Raw genomic sequence first — 16,550 nt, forward strand, 5'->3', positions numbered from 1 at the left:
TATAATTTGCGTACTCGCAATTGTTGTTAAACAAGTCCGTTAACCCATTATGTAGGACTTATAAGTTTCTAATATTGCTTTTATTTTCCTGAAAATATTGATTATATTACGAGCATGTTGGGCTCTAGTGAAAAGGCACCCATTTTACTAATCAGACCAAATTTTGGATAATCAACCAGGCTGTGAAAATTCCCTTGCCCAGACTCTCCTAAATAAATGCCTTTCCTAGCCCTTCCATCAGTCCATATAATTAGGACTGATAATTTTTTATATGATACGATAATTTAATATGAACACACATGAAGTTTATCTAATACAAACACACAATTTTTAGGTTTCATGTAATTATAATTCAATTCATACGATTTGTCAGTTCTACACATGGCTACCTTATTTTTCATGTTGACCAAATAGTCAATATGATTGTCTCATTTCGAGTGGGCCATATATTAACGAATCATGCAGCTTTTTCATTCGTTGATTCCCGCACGTGCACGCGTGGTACACTACTCTAATTTCATTAGCCACCCTAAATTTTTATTAAAGTTTAAAACAGAGTAATAAAATAAGAGAAATGGATGAAAAATTTATGACTTTCACTTAAATATTGGTTCAAAGTAAGACCATAATCTGCCTAAATATAGGTAGTTGTATATAATTTTTTCTCAACCGTCATAAAATAAAAGCAATTAGTCCTTAAAATTACTGACTTTGCTCGAATTATGCTATTTTTCATAATTGAAAATTTAAATAAAAAGTCATGAATTTAAATTTGTAGCCAGTTTCTTACTCTTAAAAAGTATGATTTACAATTAAACTAAATCTTATGTGACAAATTAAAATTTACGTGAAGAAGAGTGATTGGGTGGCATTTGGGTTAGTGGCGGAGGTAGATGGGTAAGAATCGTGAGCTGGAGTGAATCAAAATTCAAAACTACTGCTGTGATGTAATATTTGATTCGAGATAACTGAACTTTTGAGCATCAACAATGCAGCTGCATTGCAACTCTCCCCACACGTGGCCGCCGCCCGTACCACCCCTCCAACAGCGGGAAGCTGCACAAGGTGTTTCGGGCACCCGCATCAGATTTTATTTTATTTTTTAAATATACCTAATTTAATCTATAATTACTCTTTTTTCCATTCATTTTTTATACTCAAACACTTTAATATGATAGTAAGTAAGAAATTTGGGTAAGTAGCAATTGAGGTTTTATTTTAGAAATTTAAATTAATAAGTATATATAATTTTTGTTTTTAATAAATCTGAATCAGTTTTTTCTTTTGTTTTTAGTTAATAGTACTACTCCTAGTATCTGAAATTGATATGTAGATGAAAATAGATTTATACTAGCTACTGCTGCATTGCTGATGCCTTTGGCTGCTTACTTTAAAATCCCCATTTTGGTTTTACTTTCTTCTCCACCACTATCTCTATCTCCACACAGACAAACAAGTCAAGAGCACTTCACTCACACCTTGTCTATATATATATGTCTCCCTAACCCAAATTTTATTTTCGCGGTCCAAGCTCCAATTTAGCCTCAAAACTTCGTAACTGCCAGAACACGGCCACCGCCGTCGGTGAGAAAATGCGGTGGAACCAAAATCCGACCTCTTAAAAGAACTCATCCTTCATCACTTGAAAGCTACTCAGCCTGAAATGGCGATACAACGATCATAAACTACCCACAAAAGCAAAAGCTAAAAAGCTCCGATTTTTACAAAAAAGAAAAAGCCCTCGTCAATGTCTAATGCAAACTCATCTGCTGAAGATGTGGCGGCGGACGCCGTGGGCAAGCGGTATGAGAGGCTACTGGCTCTCCGTACAAAGGCGGTGAAAGGGAAAGGAGCATGGTACTGGGCTCATTTCGATCCTATCTTGATCACAAACCCCGACACCAACCACCCAAAATCAGTAAAGCTGAAGTGCACCCTCTGCGATGCTGCATTCTCTGCGTCAAACCCATCAAGAACTGCTTCCGAGCATCTCAAGCGAGGAGCTTGCCCCAATTTTAGCTTACCCCCTCTTGCCTCGCCCTCGTCGCAGCGCAAGCGGGCCTCTGACTCTTCCTTGGACGTGTCTCCAATAAACATGTTTGATTCGTCTCGATTAATGGGCTTTATGCCTCACCAAACTAGGGAACTGCAAGGCCTGAGGATTTTGTCTGGTGGTAGAGATGATTTAAGGCCATTGGCAATGCTGGAGGAGAGTGTGAAGAGGCTCAAGAGCCCCAAGGCCTCACCAGCTTATGCATTGAGTAAAGAGCAAGCTGATGCAGCCTTTGATCTCTTAGCTGATTGGTTCTTCGAGGTCTGTGGATCGGTGACATTTTCGAGCCTCGAACATCCCAAGTTCACGGCTTTTCTTAAACAAGTCGGCTTACCTGAGGTGTCAAGAAGGGAGCTTCTATGCTCGAGGCTCGATTCCAAGTTCGAGGAGGCTAGAAGGGTGTCCGAAGCAAGACTCCGGGATGCAGCTTTCTTTCAGGTTGCTTCTGATGGATGGAAGAGCCAAATTTGCAGTGAAGGGGACAAGCGTCTGGTCAAATTTATGGTTAACCTTCCTAATGGAACCAGAGTCTTCCACAAGGTGGTCTACTCGAACGGTGGAGTAGTGCCATCGCAGCATGCGGAGGAGGTCTTGTGGGAGACCGTTGGAGATATTTGTGGTGGCAATGCACATAGATGTGTAGGCATCGTTGCAGATAGGTATAAAGGGAAAGCATTGAAAAGCTTAGAACTCCAGAATAATTGGATGGTTAATTTATCTTGTCAGATTCAGGGATTCTGTAGTTTGATCAAGGACTTCACTCGAGAGCTTCCACTATTTGGGAGAGTAACCGAAAAGTGTATGAAAATCGCAAATTTGATTAACTCTCGACCGCAGGTTAGGAATTCTTTCCTCAAGTATAGGTTGCAAGGGGTTGAAGTTCCTGCCTTTATTACAGTCCCCACTCCTAAATGTGATATTTCTAAGAATTCAGGTCTTTTTATTGCCATGTTGGAAGGTGTCCTAACATGCTCACAAATTCTTCATTTAGTTGTGTTGGATGACACATTTAAAGTTGCTTGCTTAGAGGATCTTGCTGCTGCAGAAGTGGCTGGTGTTGTTCAGGATGTTGGATTTTGGAATGAAGTAGAGGCTGCTCATTCATTGATAAAGTTGATAATGTCGATGGCCGAAGAGGTTGAGGCAGAGAGGCCTTTAGTTGGGCAATGCCTTCCTCTTTGGGAGGAGATGAGGTCTAAAATCAAGGAGTGGTGCACCAAATATAATGTTGTAGAGGGGCCTGTTGAGAGGATAGTCGAGAGGCGGTTTAAGAAAAACTACCAGCCTGCATGGTCAGCTGCCTTCATTCTTGATCCGCAGTATTTGGTTAGGGATGCCAGTGGGAAGTACCTCCCCCCTTTCAAGTGCTTGACGCACGAGCAAGAGAAGGACGTTGAACAATTCGTTACCCGTCTCGTTGCAGGGGAGGAGGCTCATATCGCGCTAATGGAGCTTATGAAGTGGAGATCAGAAGGTTTGGACCCACTGTATGCTCAGGCAGTTCAGCTGAAGCAGCAGGATCCTGTTACCGGGAAGATGAAGATTGCTAATCCACAGAGTAGTAGGCTTGTGTGGGAAACTTGTCTTAAAGAATTTAAATCACTTAGTAAAGTTGCAGTGAGGCTTCTTTTCCTTCAGGCAACCTCAAGTGGGATTAAGTGTGATTGGTCATTCACAAGATTGTTAGGAGGGGCCTCAAGATTAGGGTCTGAGAAGGTACAGAAGCTCATTTTCGTCGCAGCTCATGCGAAACTTGAGAGACAGCACTTCTCCAGTGTAGAGGAGAATGATGCAGAGCTTCTTAGAAGCGTGAATGGCGAGGATGAAATGCTTAATGAGGTTCTTGCTCATACGTCATCAATATAATGTTTTTTTGGTTTAACTCTCTAGAATTGTTGGTGTAGGATTTGTTAATTAATTAATTAATTTATTTTCATTTTCTCAATCAGTTTAGTGAGTGAATTAGATAGTAGTACTACATTATTGTGTTCTGAATGGATCATCTCTTTGTTCCATCTGGTGTGTAGAGAGGAAGAGCATTATTGGTTATGCTTCTTTTTTTGATTCAGAAATAGAGGTGGAAATCTCAAACTTTATTTATGACTCGCAAATATTTGATGAGATAGGTAGAACTTTTTATCATTGACCTCATAAAATTCACCTTTATTCTCATGATGTAATGACAATTACTACTATTTAACAAGGTTGCAATTTATTTTGTATTGCTATTAAACAAAGACAAACAGTTTGCTGCTTCTGGAGTCTTGATATTTTCCTAATCCAATTATGAACTCCTGTTGTTTCATTCTTTACTTAAACCATTAAATTCACTCTGTTGTACATAGCGAATGTCTGTTGTTTTGAAAGGTATGAATTTGTTTTAATATCCATAAGGTTTTAAAAGGAAACGTTTTAGTTATTGATCTTTGATCTTCTAATTCATGGTGGTTGACTTCCACTGGCTACTGTGAATTGCTGCTAGGGATTAACATACTTATAAGTTATAACTGAATAAATATTGTCTTCCTACTTGAAGACATAAATGGCCTTGTTGATTTCCTAAACAGCCTCAGCTGAACATGATTGTTGTCAATAAAACGCGTTGTGTGATGAAACTGCTAAGCTAACATCAATGCGGCCGTCCCATACATGAAATAGACGTTGGCACGTTGCAACGAAAATGTAAACTGGTTTTTTACCAAGGCAGGACAGGTACAGGAGGTGCTGGTGAGATTCATGCTTGCCTTGCAACAATATCTGATTGTTTGTGTAGGCAACAACAAAATTGCTTGGATATTTTCATGGAAATGGAAAAAGGAAAAGGGTGCTCCATTTGTGCAGGTATTACGGCACCTGTCAAGTAAAAGGTTGTAATCAGCTAAAGATGTTGATGATTGTCCATTAATAAAGACTCAAAGATGAAATTGTACAATGGTAGCAAAAGTTGGAGAGAGAGAATGAAAAGTACTGAACGTATGGCAACACCACATATAGGATTGGGATATCTCATTCCACAGCTATAGTTGTAAAGCAGTGATTGCCCTTCAATCATTCTTGTCGTTCCATCAATCCCTTCACATACCAGCACCAAGGCAATTCGCATCCTTGTCTCTTATCCGTCGCTTAACCGTCTCATCTCTTCACTATTCTTATCACTTAATTTTGTGACATGCAAGAAAAGATCCTTATTAAATTTTTTATTATTAAAGAAAAGTTCTTTATTCAATTTTAAAATTCTTTAATATAAAAAATTGAAGAAGCAATTTTACTTGCATGTCACATAATTAAGTGCAGGAGCGAAACTAGGAATTTGAAGGAAATGGGGCAAATTTACATACAAAGGAATTTTAAAATTTTGAGGAGGGGCATTTAGTAGAAAATTAAAAGAATTAAATTTAAAATATGCATATAAATACATGGGATGAAAAATAAGAGAATTGCCCCACTTTGTTAACATGTACATTCGCCCCTGATTAAGTGATACTCCCTTCGTCCCCCATTAGGAGTCACACTTTTCCATTTCGGTCCGTCCCTAATTAAGAGTCACACTTCATTTTTACCATAAATAGTAAGCAGGTCCCACATTCCACTAACTCAATTTACTCACATTTTATTATAAAACCAATATAAAAAAATGGGTCTCACATTCCACTAACTTTTTCAACCAACTTTTCTTTACATTTCTTAAAACCCGTATCCGGTCAAAGAGTGACTCCTAATAGGGGACGGAGGGAGTAATATTGAAGGTCAAATTATATTTAGAAAATTCGTCAAAAATATATTGTAAAGATATTTATAAAAAAATATGAGTATATGATAAGTTTATTAAAAATATATACCCTTTAAGGTATCGAGGGTATTTTCGTCCAGAAAAAACTTGGAAATAGTAAAAAAGTACTTCAAATGATATTGACTCGTAGTTGATGGACTTGAAATGATATTTTATAAGTTTACGGACCTAAAATGATATTTTGGCAAAGTTCGTACACTAAAAAAGATGTTCCCTCTAAATTTAAAATCCCCGTACGAAATAAAAACAGCCCGAAATTTATTTATTTCAAAACAGTTGATCTGTTATTGTACTACTAGCATTATTTAGTTTAGGGAGTACTAGTAGTATTTTTTGTTTAAAAATCAAATAAGAGGGGAAAAACAATAAATCTATGTGACCAAATTTTGTACAACCAAATTCTTGTTTATTTGACAAAAAAATAGGTTTATTTATGAATTTAATTAAAATATTAGATACATATATAGTACATGGAAAGTGCATAATATTGTGGTTATATATTTATGATTTTTTATAATTTTTTTTATTTTTTTAGAATTATATATGTAACTAGTGCCTACTTTAATTCAAATTTTAAAAATAATAAAAAGAAAATTCAAATATAAATATAAAAAATGAGGTTAAAGGCTAATACGTCTTTTTAACTTATCCACTTACTATATTTTTAATTTTAATATATAACTAATACATCAAATTATTAATATAACTTTATTTTGGTTGTACAAAATTTGATTGTTTATCATTGCTCGGGGAAAAAACCCCTAATTCTTGGTTTGGTGTAGAAACACATAATTGCGTAGGTACTGACTACTCACCAAACTTGAAAAAGGAGAATATGGGTATTGATTTCGGTCACGTTCTTTGTTAACAAATGAAGGAGATATCATGATTACATAGTAAGTACACAACAAACTTCGCTTTTTTCCCTTCATAATTCATTTGTTCACCGGTATTCCTATTCAAATTTGAAGAATTCAATTTTACTACTACCAGTTTTTGTACTCTGTTAAAGAATTGACAGACACTGATGGATCAAATTATGTGTTTGGCAATATATAAAGTGATTTATTCGAAAATTAGAAATTATGGCAGTACTACTGAAAGTGACTAGAGTAAATTGGATTCCACAAAATTCCGTGAATTATGATACAGTATTTATAACTTTGATTTAATTAACTCAATTATTATGTGGGTGACCCCCTTTTAGCTGGAAAATTAAGGAGCTATGTTCTACCCATTGTTATCTTGCTTCACTCATTTACTTTCTTTCTTCTTTTATTGAATTTTATTGTGTCATCATTCCAGTGATGTTCCTTTCATGTCTTCAAATTGAACCTATCATTATTGCTGAGGTTGTCTGAGTCAAGACCCAGGATTCTTCTGGAATCTTTGTGGTATCATATTTTACTTTCTCTCTCTCTAATTTTGCACTGATTGTGGTGTTGACAAATGGGGGCCATTCATATTTGGTGTCCATCTTCCAGATACAGGGTTTTGATGATGTCCAAAATTTTCCACATGTCGCATCGGACTTGTTGGAGTAAAAAAAGTTTGAAATCTATAGCATAGAATTGGTGAATGCTAGATTGCTTCACCTCAATCCAAGATTGGGAATCACAAAATTAAATTTTCATCACGTGTTGACGACGATTGAATTGAAAATGTGATCATAATTTTAAAACAGTAAAGGCCAAAATTGGTTCTGAACATATGGTCATTTTATGATTTTGGTCATAAACTTCATCTTTTAAATTTTGTGGTCCTGCACATTTCAAATCGGATCACAATTGGTCCTCCGTCAATAATTCCATTAATTTTATAACAGTCAACGGTTTAACACCAATTTTGACCAAATTATCTGATTTTTAAGTTATTAATTAATTCTCTAATTATTTTATCAAATGCTCATTTAAAATCATATGGTCACATTCATGAAAATAACTAATATGCTCACAATTGCGTCAGCGTCTTTGAAGCTCAAACATCACATGTGAAAACAACTCCATGTTGGCCTCATGGTCCGCCGCCTGCGGCTCCACGTTCCCCAACTATATCCAAAGCCATGTAAACCTCCGCATATTTCTTCCCCAATTTCTCCGGCGTCACATCGACGCCGCGGCACACGGTCACAATCACAGAAACAGATTGATTAACGATATGGATGCACTCAAACAGATTATTATGTGAATCATCAATCGTAGTAACACCGAGAACGTAAATTAAATTAACTAGACGGTATACAACACGATAGCGCGACTCGGCGCCGAAAATCACCTGACCAGAGGAGGCAGTCAGCATATCGTCGCCGATAAAATCGGCGGAGGAATCGGAGGCGGGATGCTGATGATTCTTCGCGAAGGAGCGGCGGGTGCCGCGGAAGGCGAGAGAGCCACGAGCGCGCGTGAAGGAGAGAACCATTCCCCGGGTCTGGAGAAGAATGTCGGGGCCACTTGCGGGTTGAAGAGCTAGGGCTAAACACGACATCCGGATCTAGATTGTGGATTGATAGATTCGGATTGGGAGAGGTTTAGAATTGGGGGTTTTGGTTTTTCCGGCGAGAGAGAATTTTGAATTCGAAATGTGAGCATATGAGTGGCGGAGGAGTCTCCGAAGCTGGAGATTAGTGATTTTCCGACGATGTTTGCGTCGGCGTCTTTACACAATTCAGGACCATATGATTTTAAATGAATATTTGATAAAATAATTAGAGAATTAATTAGTAACTTAAAAAATCAGATAATTTGGTCAAAATGGGTGTTAAACCGTTGACTGTTATAAAATTAACGAAATTATTGACGGAGGACCAATTGTGATCCGATTTAAAATGTGAAGGACCAAAAAATCTAAAAGATAAAGTTTATGACCAAAATCGTAAAATGGTCATATTTTCAGGACTAATTTTGGCTTATACTCATTTTAAAATCATTTGACATTCACAAAAGGGAATGGGAATGAACCCAATTATGAGTTTTTTAGTTTTAAACATAACATTAAAATTTAGAGGGAACATTTTTTTTTGTCCACGAACTTTGCTAAAGTATCATTTTAGGTCCGTGAACTTTGAAAATATCATTTGAGGTCCATCAACTATGAGTTAATATCATTTGAAGTACTTTTTTACTATTTCCAAGTTTTCCTGGATGAAAATACTCTCAATATCTTTAAGGGTATATATTTTTAATAAACTTATCATATACTCATATTTTTTATAAATATCTTTACTATATATTTTTGATGAATTTTCTAAATATAATTTGACCTTCAATATTATCACTTAATTTTGTGACATGCAAGAAAATATCCTAATTCATTTTTTATTATTAAAGAAAAGTTCTTTATTCAACCTTCAATATTATCACTTAATTTTGTGACAGGCAAGAAAATATCCTTATTTAACTTTTTATTATTAAAGAAATTTCTTTATTCAATTTTAAAATTCTTTAATATAAAAAATTGAAGCAATTTTACTTGCATGTCACAAAATTAAGTGTAATATTGACGGTCAAATTATATTTAGAAATTCGTCAAAAATATATCGTAAAGATATTTATAAAAAATATGAGTATATGATAAGTTTATTAAGAATATATAACCTTTAAGGTATTGAGGGTATTTTCGTCCAGAAAAACTTTGAAATAGTAAAAAAATACTTCAAATGATATTAACCCATAGTTGATGGACCTCAAATGATATTTTCAAAGTTCACGGACCTAAAATGATACTTTGGCAAAATTCGTAGACCAAAAAAGACGTTCCCTCTAAAATTTAAGTCACAGTGGTCCGGTGTTAATAATTACTGCAAAGTGAAGCATTAGTGGTAGACACACAACAAAAGATTATGAGTTTACATATTCTTCAAGAATAACGATGCAAATCAGGAAAACTAAATGTTACGCTCTCTATTAAAAATTTAAATGTTTTGTATTGTTAAACTGATATCAATGTATTTCTAAAATGATGAGTATAGTTTTGTGTAAATATTTCAGGAAATTAATATTTATAGTAAATGAGATTTTTTATTTTGGTAAAGAACAACAGCTACTATCGATTAAAATAAGACAACTAATTGATGGTGGCGCCTCTAAAATATGAATGCCTATATGAATGCGATAAACCAAATGCGACAAGATTTTAGCCGAAAACTTACCTTATATATGATGAATAACTAATGTTTCAAAACCAACCTGCGCCCATCAATGGTGTCTCTGTCTCAGGTAAGTGAGTTATAGGTATTGGGCTCAAATATAGGCGGGCCTAATCTTTAAAATATTTTGACTTTAATAGATTAGGCCACAATACTTTATAGTAATTAAATCATACTATTTCGAAATGGATCAGTCCATTCTAGCCAGCATGTCAATGCATCTCTGAAAAGAAATTTCACGTGAAAACTTATCTTATTCAACCATAAAAAACTAATTCAGTCACTTTTTTCGATGCCTAAATTCATAGTGCCACAACTACCACTCCCTCCGTCCCACAAAAGATATCACACTTGTGGGATGACACGAAATTTTAAGAGATTCTGTTTTGTGTGTTAAATGGAGAGAAAATATAATTTTTATATTCATGTGAGAGAGAATTTTTTTCAAAAAAGAAAATGTGATATCTTTTGTGGGACAAACTAAAAATGAAAGTGTGACATCGTTTGTGGGACGAAGGGAGTACTATTTATGATGCTCTATGAATAGCTGAATAGATCATCTCCAATTATATACTAACATTTAAAATGAGATAAATAATTATAAAATCAATTTTATTTTTGATTTTTGAGTAAGATATACAGTACATTTTTAAGTTTACAGTAAACTAAAATAAAAACTATTACAAATTTTAAAAGTAAAAAAGACATAATATAAAAAATATTCTTTTAAGTTTGAGTTTAGTGTAAATGGTTAGAGTAAAATTATATTTGATGTGACACGTATAATAAAATAAGTTTAAGTTTAATATAAATGGTTGGATATACTCTAAAATCAGAAATTATGCTACCGATTTCTATTTATTGATACTATGCAAATTTGCCATTGTTATTTTCGTTAACAAATATTTCCTCTGTCCACGAATAGGAGTCCTATTTTTCTATTTTGGTATGTCCTTCAAATAAGAGTTCTGGTTCATAATTACTATAAATGGTAAAGAGACCTCACACTCCACTAACTCATTTTACTCATATATATTTTTAAATTAATATATACAAGTGTGACCTCTATTTCACTAACTTTCTTCCATTCACTTTTTTTAAACATTTCTTAAAATGTGTGTTGGAAAAAAATGAGACTCTCGTTCGCGGGACGAATACTGTCGCGAAGATTTTTGCAGTTATGGAATTAGTATATTTTAATTGATTTTCCATTTAATATTTTGTAAGTGCCATTTCGAGCTGATACAAGCCCATTAAATTTTCTGTATATGTGACACATTAATTAAGGTTCCTACTAATTAGTGGGCTGATTAAAAAGCCCAATGATATTTCAATCTCGTCTCCAATCATATTAATACCATAACTCGAGAATATTCAGAAATCTAGGGTTCGTGGCCTGCTTATTGGATTTGGGTGTTGAACCAGCGTCATCGGAGTGAACATACAGCCGCGCCGCCAGCTGCCATGGGTCGTATGCATAGCAGAGGGTAATCTCATATCTTTCTCGCGTTCGAATTAATTTTGCTTCTTTTCTCCATATGATTTTCTCGTAAGCATTGCATTTTTATTGATTTTGCGTCCTATTTTTTTTTTTCCAGTAAGGGTATATCTGCTTCAGCCCTACCTTACAAGAGATCTCCTCCTACATGGCTCAAAATCTCATCTCAAGATGTAAACTAATCTAACTTAATTATCGCATTTGCACTAAAATTGATTACATTATGTATGATAATGTAATTTCTTTTTTTTTCTTTTTTTTTTAATTTGATATTCGATAGGTTGAGGAAAATATTTGCAAATTCGCTAAGAAGGGATTGACACCATCACAAATCGGTGTGATTCTTCGTGATTCCCACGGTATTGCTCAGGTGAAGAGCGTTACTGGCAGCAAAATCCTTCGGATTCTCAAGGCTCATGGTATTGCGAATTTCTGCTGTCAAAATTGATTTTATTTAGTGAATTAGGGGTGTTATTGATCATTGGTTGGTGTTATTGCTGCTTCAGCGCTTGCGCCTGAGATTCCTGAAGATCTTTACCACTTGATCAAGAAGGCAGTCGCCATCAGGAAGCATTTGGAGAGGAACAGGAAGGATAAGGATTCAAAGTTCAGGCTGATTCTGGTGGAGAGCAGGATTCACCGCTTGGCCCGTTACTACAAGAAGACCAAGAAGCTTCCACCTGTGTGGAAATAGTAAGCCCCTTTTGTCTTACTCTACATGTTGTCTTACCTTGCCTCTCATTTTCTTCTTCTAGTTTAAAGTTAACAATGTTGGTTGGGCAATTTCTGTTGGTGAATTGTGTTATATTTGCCTTAGCATACTTCTTTAGGCATAACTATTACTGTTATTGTATGCTGTAGCAAACTGTCTGTTGTTCAACCTCCTTGGGCAGTTTGTCATCTGAACTTTGTGCTACTCGTGTATGAATCTTGTTTAGTTAGAGATTTGCAGGAAACAAGGCCATTTCTTATATGTCATTTTGGATTGCATGCATTTCTATATGCCCCTTACTTGGGTATTCAAAAAGTATCATAACATTGATTTTATCCTTTTTCTAACTCCATGGTGTTAACTTTGCTCCTACAGCGAGTCCACCACTGCCAGCACCCTAGTAGCTTAGGCTGGGAATTTCCCCGTGGTGCCGTCTTGATGAGCAGCTGGAGGTCTAGGCTATCTGGAGTCAACAGGGGAAATCCATTTGTATTTTGGCAAACAGATGTTGATTTGGATTTTTGTTCATTTTTATTCGACAATTTTACTTATTATGAATGATGATTAATCAGCAATTCAGTTCTTGTTGGTTTAATTAATTTTTGGTTACTCCAAAAAAATCATAGTAAGATGTAAAACATCATAGTAAGATGTTTTTGTGCTTAATTTATTTGAATTTCATTATTCTTGTCCTCAGATTCTCAAAGTTTTGTTAGATTTTGTTTCAACAAAAAAGCACATTGTGAGATTAAGTTCTGGCCTATTAGCCATATCAAACATTTCTTAAAATAATGTGAAATCATTGAATGAATGGAGCCCAAAAGTAATTAGGTATTTTGAAAGCATTGTGCAGTCTCAGGAAAACATTAGGCTGCTCCTATGCCGAAGAATGATTTTTTTCAGAGCAGAGCAGCCCAACTAATAGTGGTAATTCTGCTGATATATAGTAGGAGTAATGTACTTCATGTGGAATTGTGGATAGATTGATATGGAAATCATACTTTTTCATTATAGGGGTGAGTTATATTGCTAACTATTTAAATTGCTAACTATGTTAACTCATTAATGTTGTGTATTAAAAATGTCAACATTAAAATGTCAAAATATAATATCTACACATTACATTGAAGTTCAACAAAATTATGTGTTGACATTTTAATGTCACCGTATTGACATTTTTAATACACAATATTGATGAATTAGCAAGTTAGCAACTTAAGAAAATTAGCAATTGATCACATCCCTTTTATTTTAATTATCAGAATGGTATATTCGAATATAGAGTAATATAATGATTTTTTTAGTTAAAATTTCACAAATGCCGAAAGTGGAATGATAAGAAGTTTAACTTAATAAAAAAAATAATAAGAATGTGCAAATTTTCAAGATTAGTTGTATTTCCTAGCAATTCTTAAATATTCTTTTTCCTAATTTCAAAATTCTTACATCTTTAAGGTTAATATTATTTTATTAAAATATTATTAATAATTATAACAATAATATTAATAATTTAAAACAAGAATAGTAATCATGGTTATACATAATAATAATAATAATAATAATAATAATAATAATAATAATAATAATGCTATCAATTAATAACTTATTGAAAAAATTACAATATATTTTGTAAAATTAATACTACTTAATTATAATAATGATAACTACTAACTACTACTAATACTATTATTATTTTTCAATATTATTATTACTACTATTATTATTATGAATAAAACATATAAATCAAAAATACAATTTTTTTAACTTACGGAGCACATTTTTATCATAGTAATGATTACTATAATGTTAGTATTCATTAATTTTCTTATCATGATGTTGTTCTCAATTAATAACTTGTCAAGTAAATCTTAATGAAATTTAAATATTATGAATTGTATATTTTATGTTGTGGTATCTTAACAAGAATTTAAATAATACTATTGGGTGCTTTTTATAAATAGGGAGTAGTATTAGTTAATTAATTTGTTGACCTATAAATAAACACTAAATAACTTTTCCTTTAAAGAAGATGAATAGATAAATAACTATTGGGTGCTTTTTATAAATAACCAAATTGCAGGGTACGCAAACGCAAAAAACTGAAACGGAAAAAAGCCCTAGGTTTAAAATCTCAATTACATATCAGCTACAGTTCTATTTCGTCGAACTCTTCTCAGTTTTCTCAGCGCTGCCGCCGCACCCCTCTATCCCGCCACCGGTAAATTCACTAACTAAAATGTATTTCATGATCGCCTTCTTATTAGAATTTTGTTTCGCGAATATGAATTTACGTTTTCTGATTGATTGACTGCACTATTCTGTGTGTATGTTTGGGGCAGACGAAACAATGGCGTTCGCAACAATGAAGCCCACAAAGCCGGGGTTGGAGGAGCCCCTAGAGCAGATTCACAAGATCCGCATCACTCTATCCTCCAAAAATGTCAAAAATCTCGAGAAAGGCATGACCTTTATTTATTTATTTTAATTGGATTCCATTGTTTGATTGCTCTTTGTACTCTCTAGATTTCTCAGGTGACATGTTCCTATGAAGAATTTATTTTTGTTGTCGCATAAAATTCAGTATTGCGATGCCTGCCTACCATAATTCTACTAAGCGCCTTGCTGAAGTAGGCTGGCTAGCATTACAGTCCACTTGCACCTTTGAATAATACTAGTAGTAGTTTTAAGTATATGGATAATTGATAAGGTCATATAAAATGTTAAATCAATGGTATATTTATAATGACAGATTTTCTATGCAAATGGTGATCAGTGATTAAGCATTAAGTTTGAGTACCCTTAGATTTGAAAAACACTTACAAGTTTCTAATAACATAGTTTTGGAGCAATTTCTTCTAAATAATGATTACCACCACTTTAAGTAGTAATAATCATATAAGTTATTTTATGTGCCAGTGAGCTTCATATATTACTCTAATGTGCTAATGGCATGATGCTATATGAGTCATCTTAGTGAATAAGTTTTCATATTTTTACCTACCAATTTGATTGACATTATTGTCTGAATAGGCTGTTACTGTTTATTTGGTTGATACTCATCAACCATATATGGTTGGGGATTGATTTCTTGGTAATGTCTAATTGTGTGCTTTTTAATCTGTATTAGCCGGTCATCAATTATACTATGCTCTGTCTTACAACGCTTCATCAACTCTTAAACTGGTTGTTTATATTAAGACTTGATGTTAGTCCAACGGAGCTATTCATGAATCCTGGTTGTGCTCCGAGTTATGATGCTTTACCAATGTTACTTTGTTCTGTGTATGGTTCCTATAAGATTAAAGCATTGTTGACCTGAAGGTCCTTGTTAACAGTTTGTGCTGACCTTGTACGTGGTGCCAAGGACAAAAGGCTGAGGGTCAAAGGACCAGTCAGAATGCCTACCAAGGTTCTCAAAATCACCACCAGGAAGTCTCCTTGCGGTGAAGGTATGGATCCTATATAAACTGTACAAATTATATATTGCCATCATTTTCCCCATTGATTGTTTGCTTATGTGAAACTCTCTCAACTATGATCTTGTATTGTTTCTTAATTTGAAATTTCAACCTAATTTTTAAGTATTAAGTTCTTGTCCATGTATGTAATGAAAGTTTGTTGTTTGAAAAAACCTAACTTTTGTTAATGTCATAGTTCTTTGGTTAAATTAGTTTCACATCTACTTGTAAAAATTATTTGGATTCACATCTTAGTGCTAATTTAGTTTCCCTCTCAATATTTCCAGTTTCCTGATCTGTTCACATAATCTTGATGTTTCTTTATGTTTAAATTATTTACATTTTGTTGAATTTACTCTTTAGGAACAAACACATTCGATAGGTTTGAGCTGCGTGTGCACAAGCGAGTGATTGATCTTTTCAGCTCACCAGATGTTGTGAAGCAGATTACTTCAATCACCATTGAACCTGGTGTAGAGGTCGAAGTTACCATTGCTGACTCATAGATGATCTGCACTGTTGCTGTATTTCTGCTTTTGCTAGTTTGAAGCTTGTTTATTCGTTGACCTTTTTTATGTTTGAAATTTGAATATAAGAGTGTTTCTGGACTAATGAATTTAAGTTTTGTAACAATGCTTTTTTAGGGCATTTAATTTTTAAATGGCGGTTTGTAGTTAGTTTTATATTTTACGCATAAATAGAAATCCAATTTAAAATTATGTTCATCAGGTGTGTTGTTACTGATCTGCATGATTCACTCTCTTTAAAAGGTTTGGGTTATTAAGGAGTACTGAATAGGTGTACAAATTGCTTCATTTATTTTATTCAAATTACTTCAACGGGTGTAGATTTTACTTTTCCCATTCCAGTTTTATATCTAGCGAGTACATCAAAT

The 16,550-nt window shown here is 34.1% G+C and overlaps 3 protein-coding genes across 4 annotated transcripts; all 3 read left to right on the plus strand.

The window, feature by feature from the left end:
* The first annotated feature begins 1,401 nt into the window (after nucleotides 1–1,401).
* LOC125204643 (uncharacterized) lies at nucleotides 1,402–4,149 on the plus strand. Its single transcript, XM_048103351.2, has one exon. The coding sequence runs from the start codon at nucleotides 1,748–1,750 to the stop codon at nucleotides 3,917–3,919; it is 2,172 nt and encodes a 723-aa protein (XP_047959308.1). The 5' UTR covers nucleotides 1,402–1,747; the 3' UTR covers nucleotides 3,920–4,149.
* A 7,179-nt stretch (nucleotides 4,150–11,328) lies between these two features.
* Nucleotides 11,329–12,796, plus strand: LOC125204475 (small ribosomal subunit protein uS15-like). Its single transcript, XM_048103139.2, has 5 exons — nucleotides 11,329–11,474; nucleotides 11,586–11,658; nucleotides 11,766–11,904; nucleotides 11,992–12,178; nucleotides 12,573–12,796. Exons 1-5 carry the CDS (start codon nucleotides 11,452–11,454, stop codon nucleotides 12,604–12,606), a joined length of 456 nt encoding a protein of 151 aa, XP_047959096.1. The 5' UTR covers nucleotides 11,329–11,451; the 3' UTR covers nucleotides 12,607–12,796.
* A 1,494-nt stretch (nucleotides 12,797–14,290) lies between these two features.
* Nucleotides 14,291–16,316, plus strand: LOC125204450 (small ribosomal subunit protein uS10y). 2 transcript variants are annotated; one of them, XM_048103113.1, is made up of 4 exons: nucleotides 14,291–14,415; nucleotides 14,537–14,656; nucleotides 15,533–15,646; nucleotides 16,019–16,316. In XM_048103113.1, exons 2-4 carry the CDS (start codon nucleotides 14,545–14,547, stop codon nucleotides 16,159–16,161), a joined length of 369 nt encoding a protein of 122 aa, XP_047959070.1. In that variant the 5' UTR covers nucleotides 14,291–14,415; nucleotides 14,537–14,544; the 3' UTR covers nucleotides 16,162–16,316. The 2 variants fall into 2 exon arrangements, with proteins under 2 accessions (XP_047959070.1, XP_088916517.1); XM_089060391.1 differs by lacking the exon at nucleotides 14,291–14,415 and having other exon boundaries at nucleotides 14,524–14,656.
* The last annotated feature ends 234 nt before the right edge of the window (nucleotides 16,317–16,550 follow it).

Source organism: Salvia hispanica, chromosome 6 (genome assembly GCF_029641045.1).
Source record: "Salvia hispanica isolate PSC_SH4W2 chromosome 6, Shi_PSC_v1, whole genome shotgun sequence".
NCBI classification, from domain to species: Eukaryota; Viridiplantae; Streptophyta; class Magnoliopsida; order Lamiales; family Lamiaceae; genus Salvia; species Salvia hispanica.

Bases quoted from the DNA above. Each gene is read 5' to 3' on its own strand.
- LOC125204475 (XM_048103139.2), top strand. From the start codon at position 11,452: ATGGGTCGTATGCATAGCAGAGG. The intron at 11,475-11,585 runs GTAATCTCATAT...TTTTTTTTCCAG, and splicing joins GGTCGTATGCATAGCAGAGG to TAAGGGTATATCTGCTTCAG. The intron at 11,659-11,765 runs GTAAACTAATCT...GATATTCGATAG, and splicing joins TCAAAATCTCATCTCAAGAT to GTTGAGGAAAATATTTGCAA.
- LOC125204643 (XM_048103351.2), top strand. From the start codon at position 1,748: ATGTCTAATGCAAACTCATCTGCTGAAGATGTGGCGGCGGACGCCGTG.
- LOC125204450 (XM_089060391.1), top strand. From the start codon at position 14,524: ATGTTTGGGGCAGACGAAACAATGGCGTTCGCAACAATGAAGCCCACA. The intron at 14,657-15,532 runs GCATGACCTTTA...CCTTGTTAACAG, and splicing joins TGTCAAAAATCTCGAGAAAG to TTTGTGCTGACCTTGTACGT. The intron at 15,647-16,018 runs GTATGGATCCTA...TTTACTCTTTAG, and splicing joins GAAGTCTCCTTGCGGTGAAG to GAACAAACACATTCGATAGG.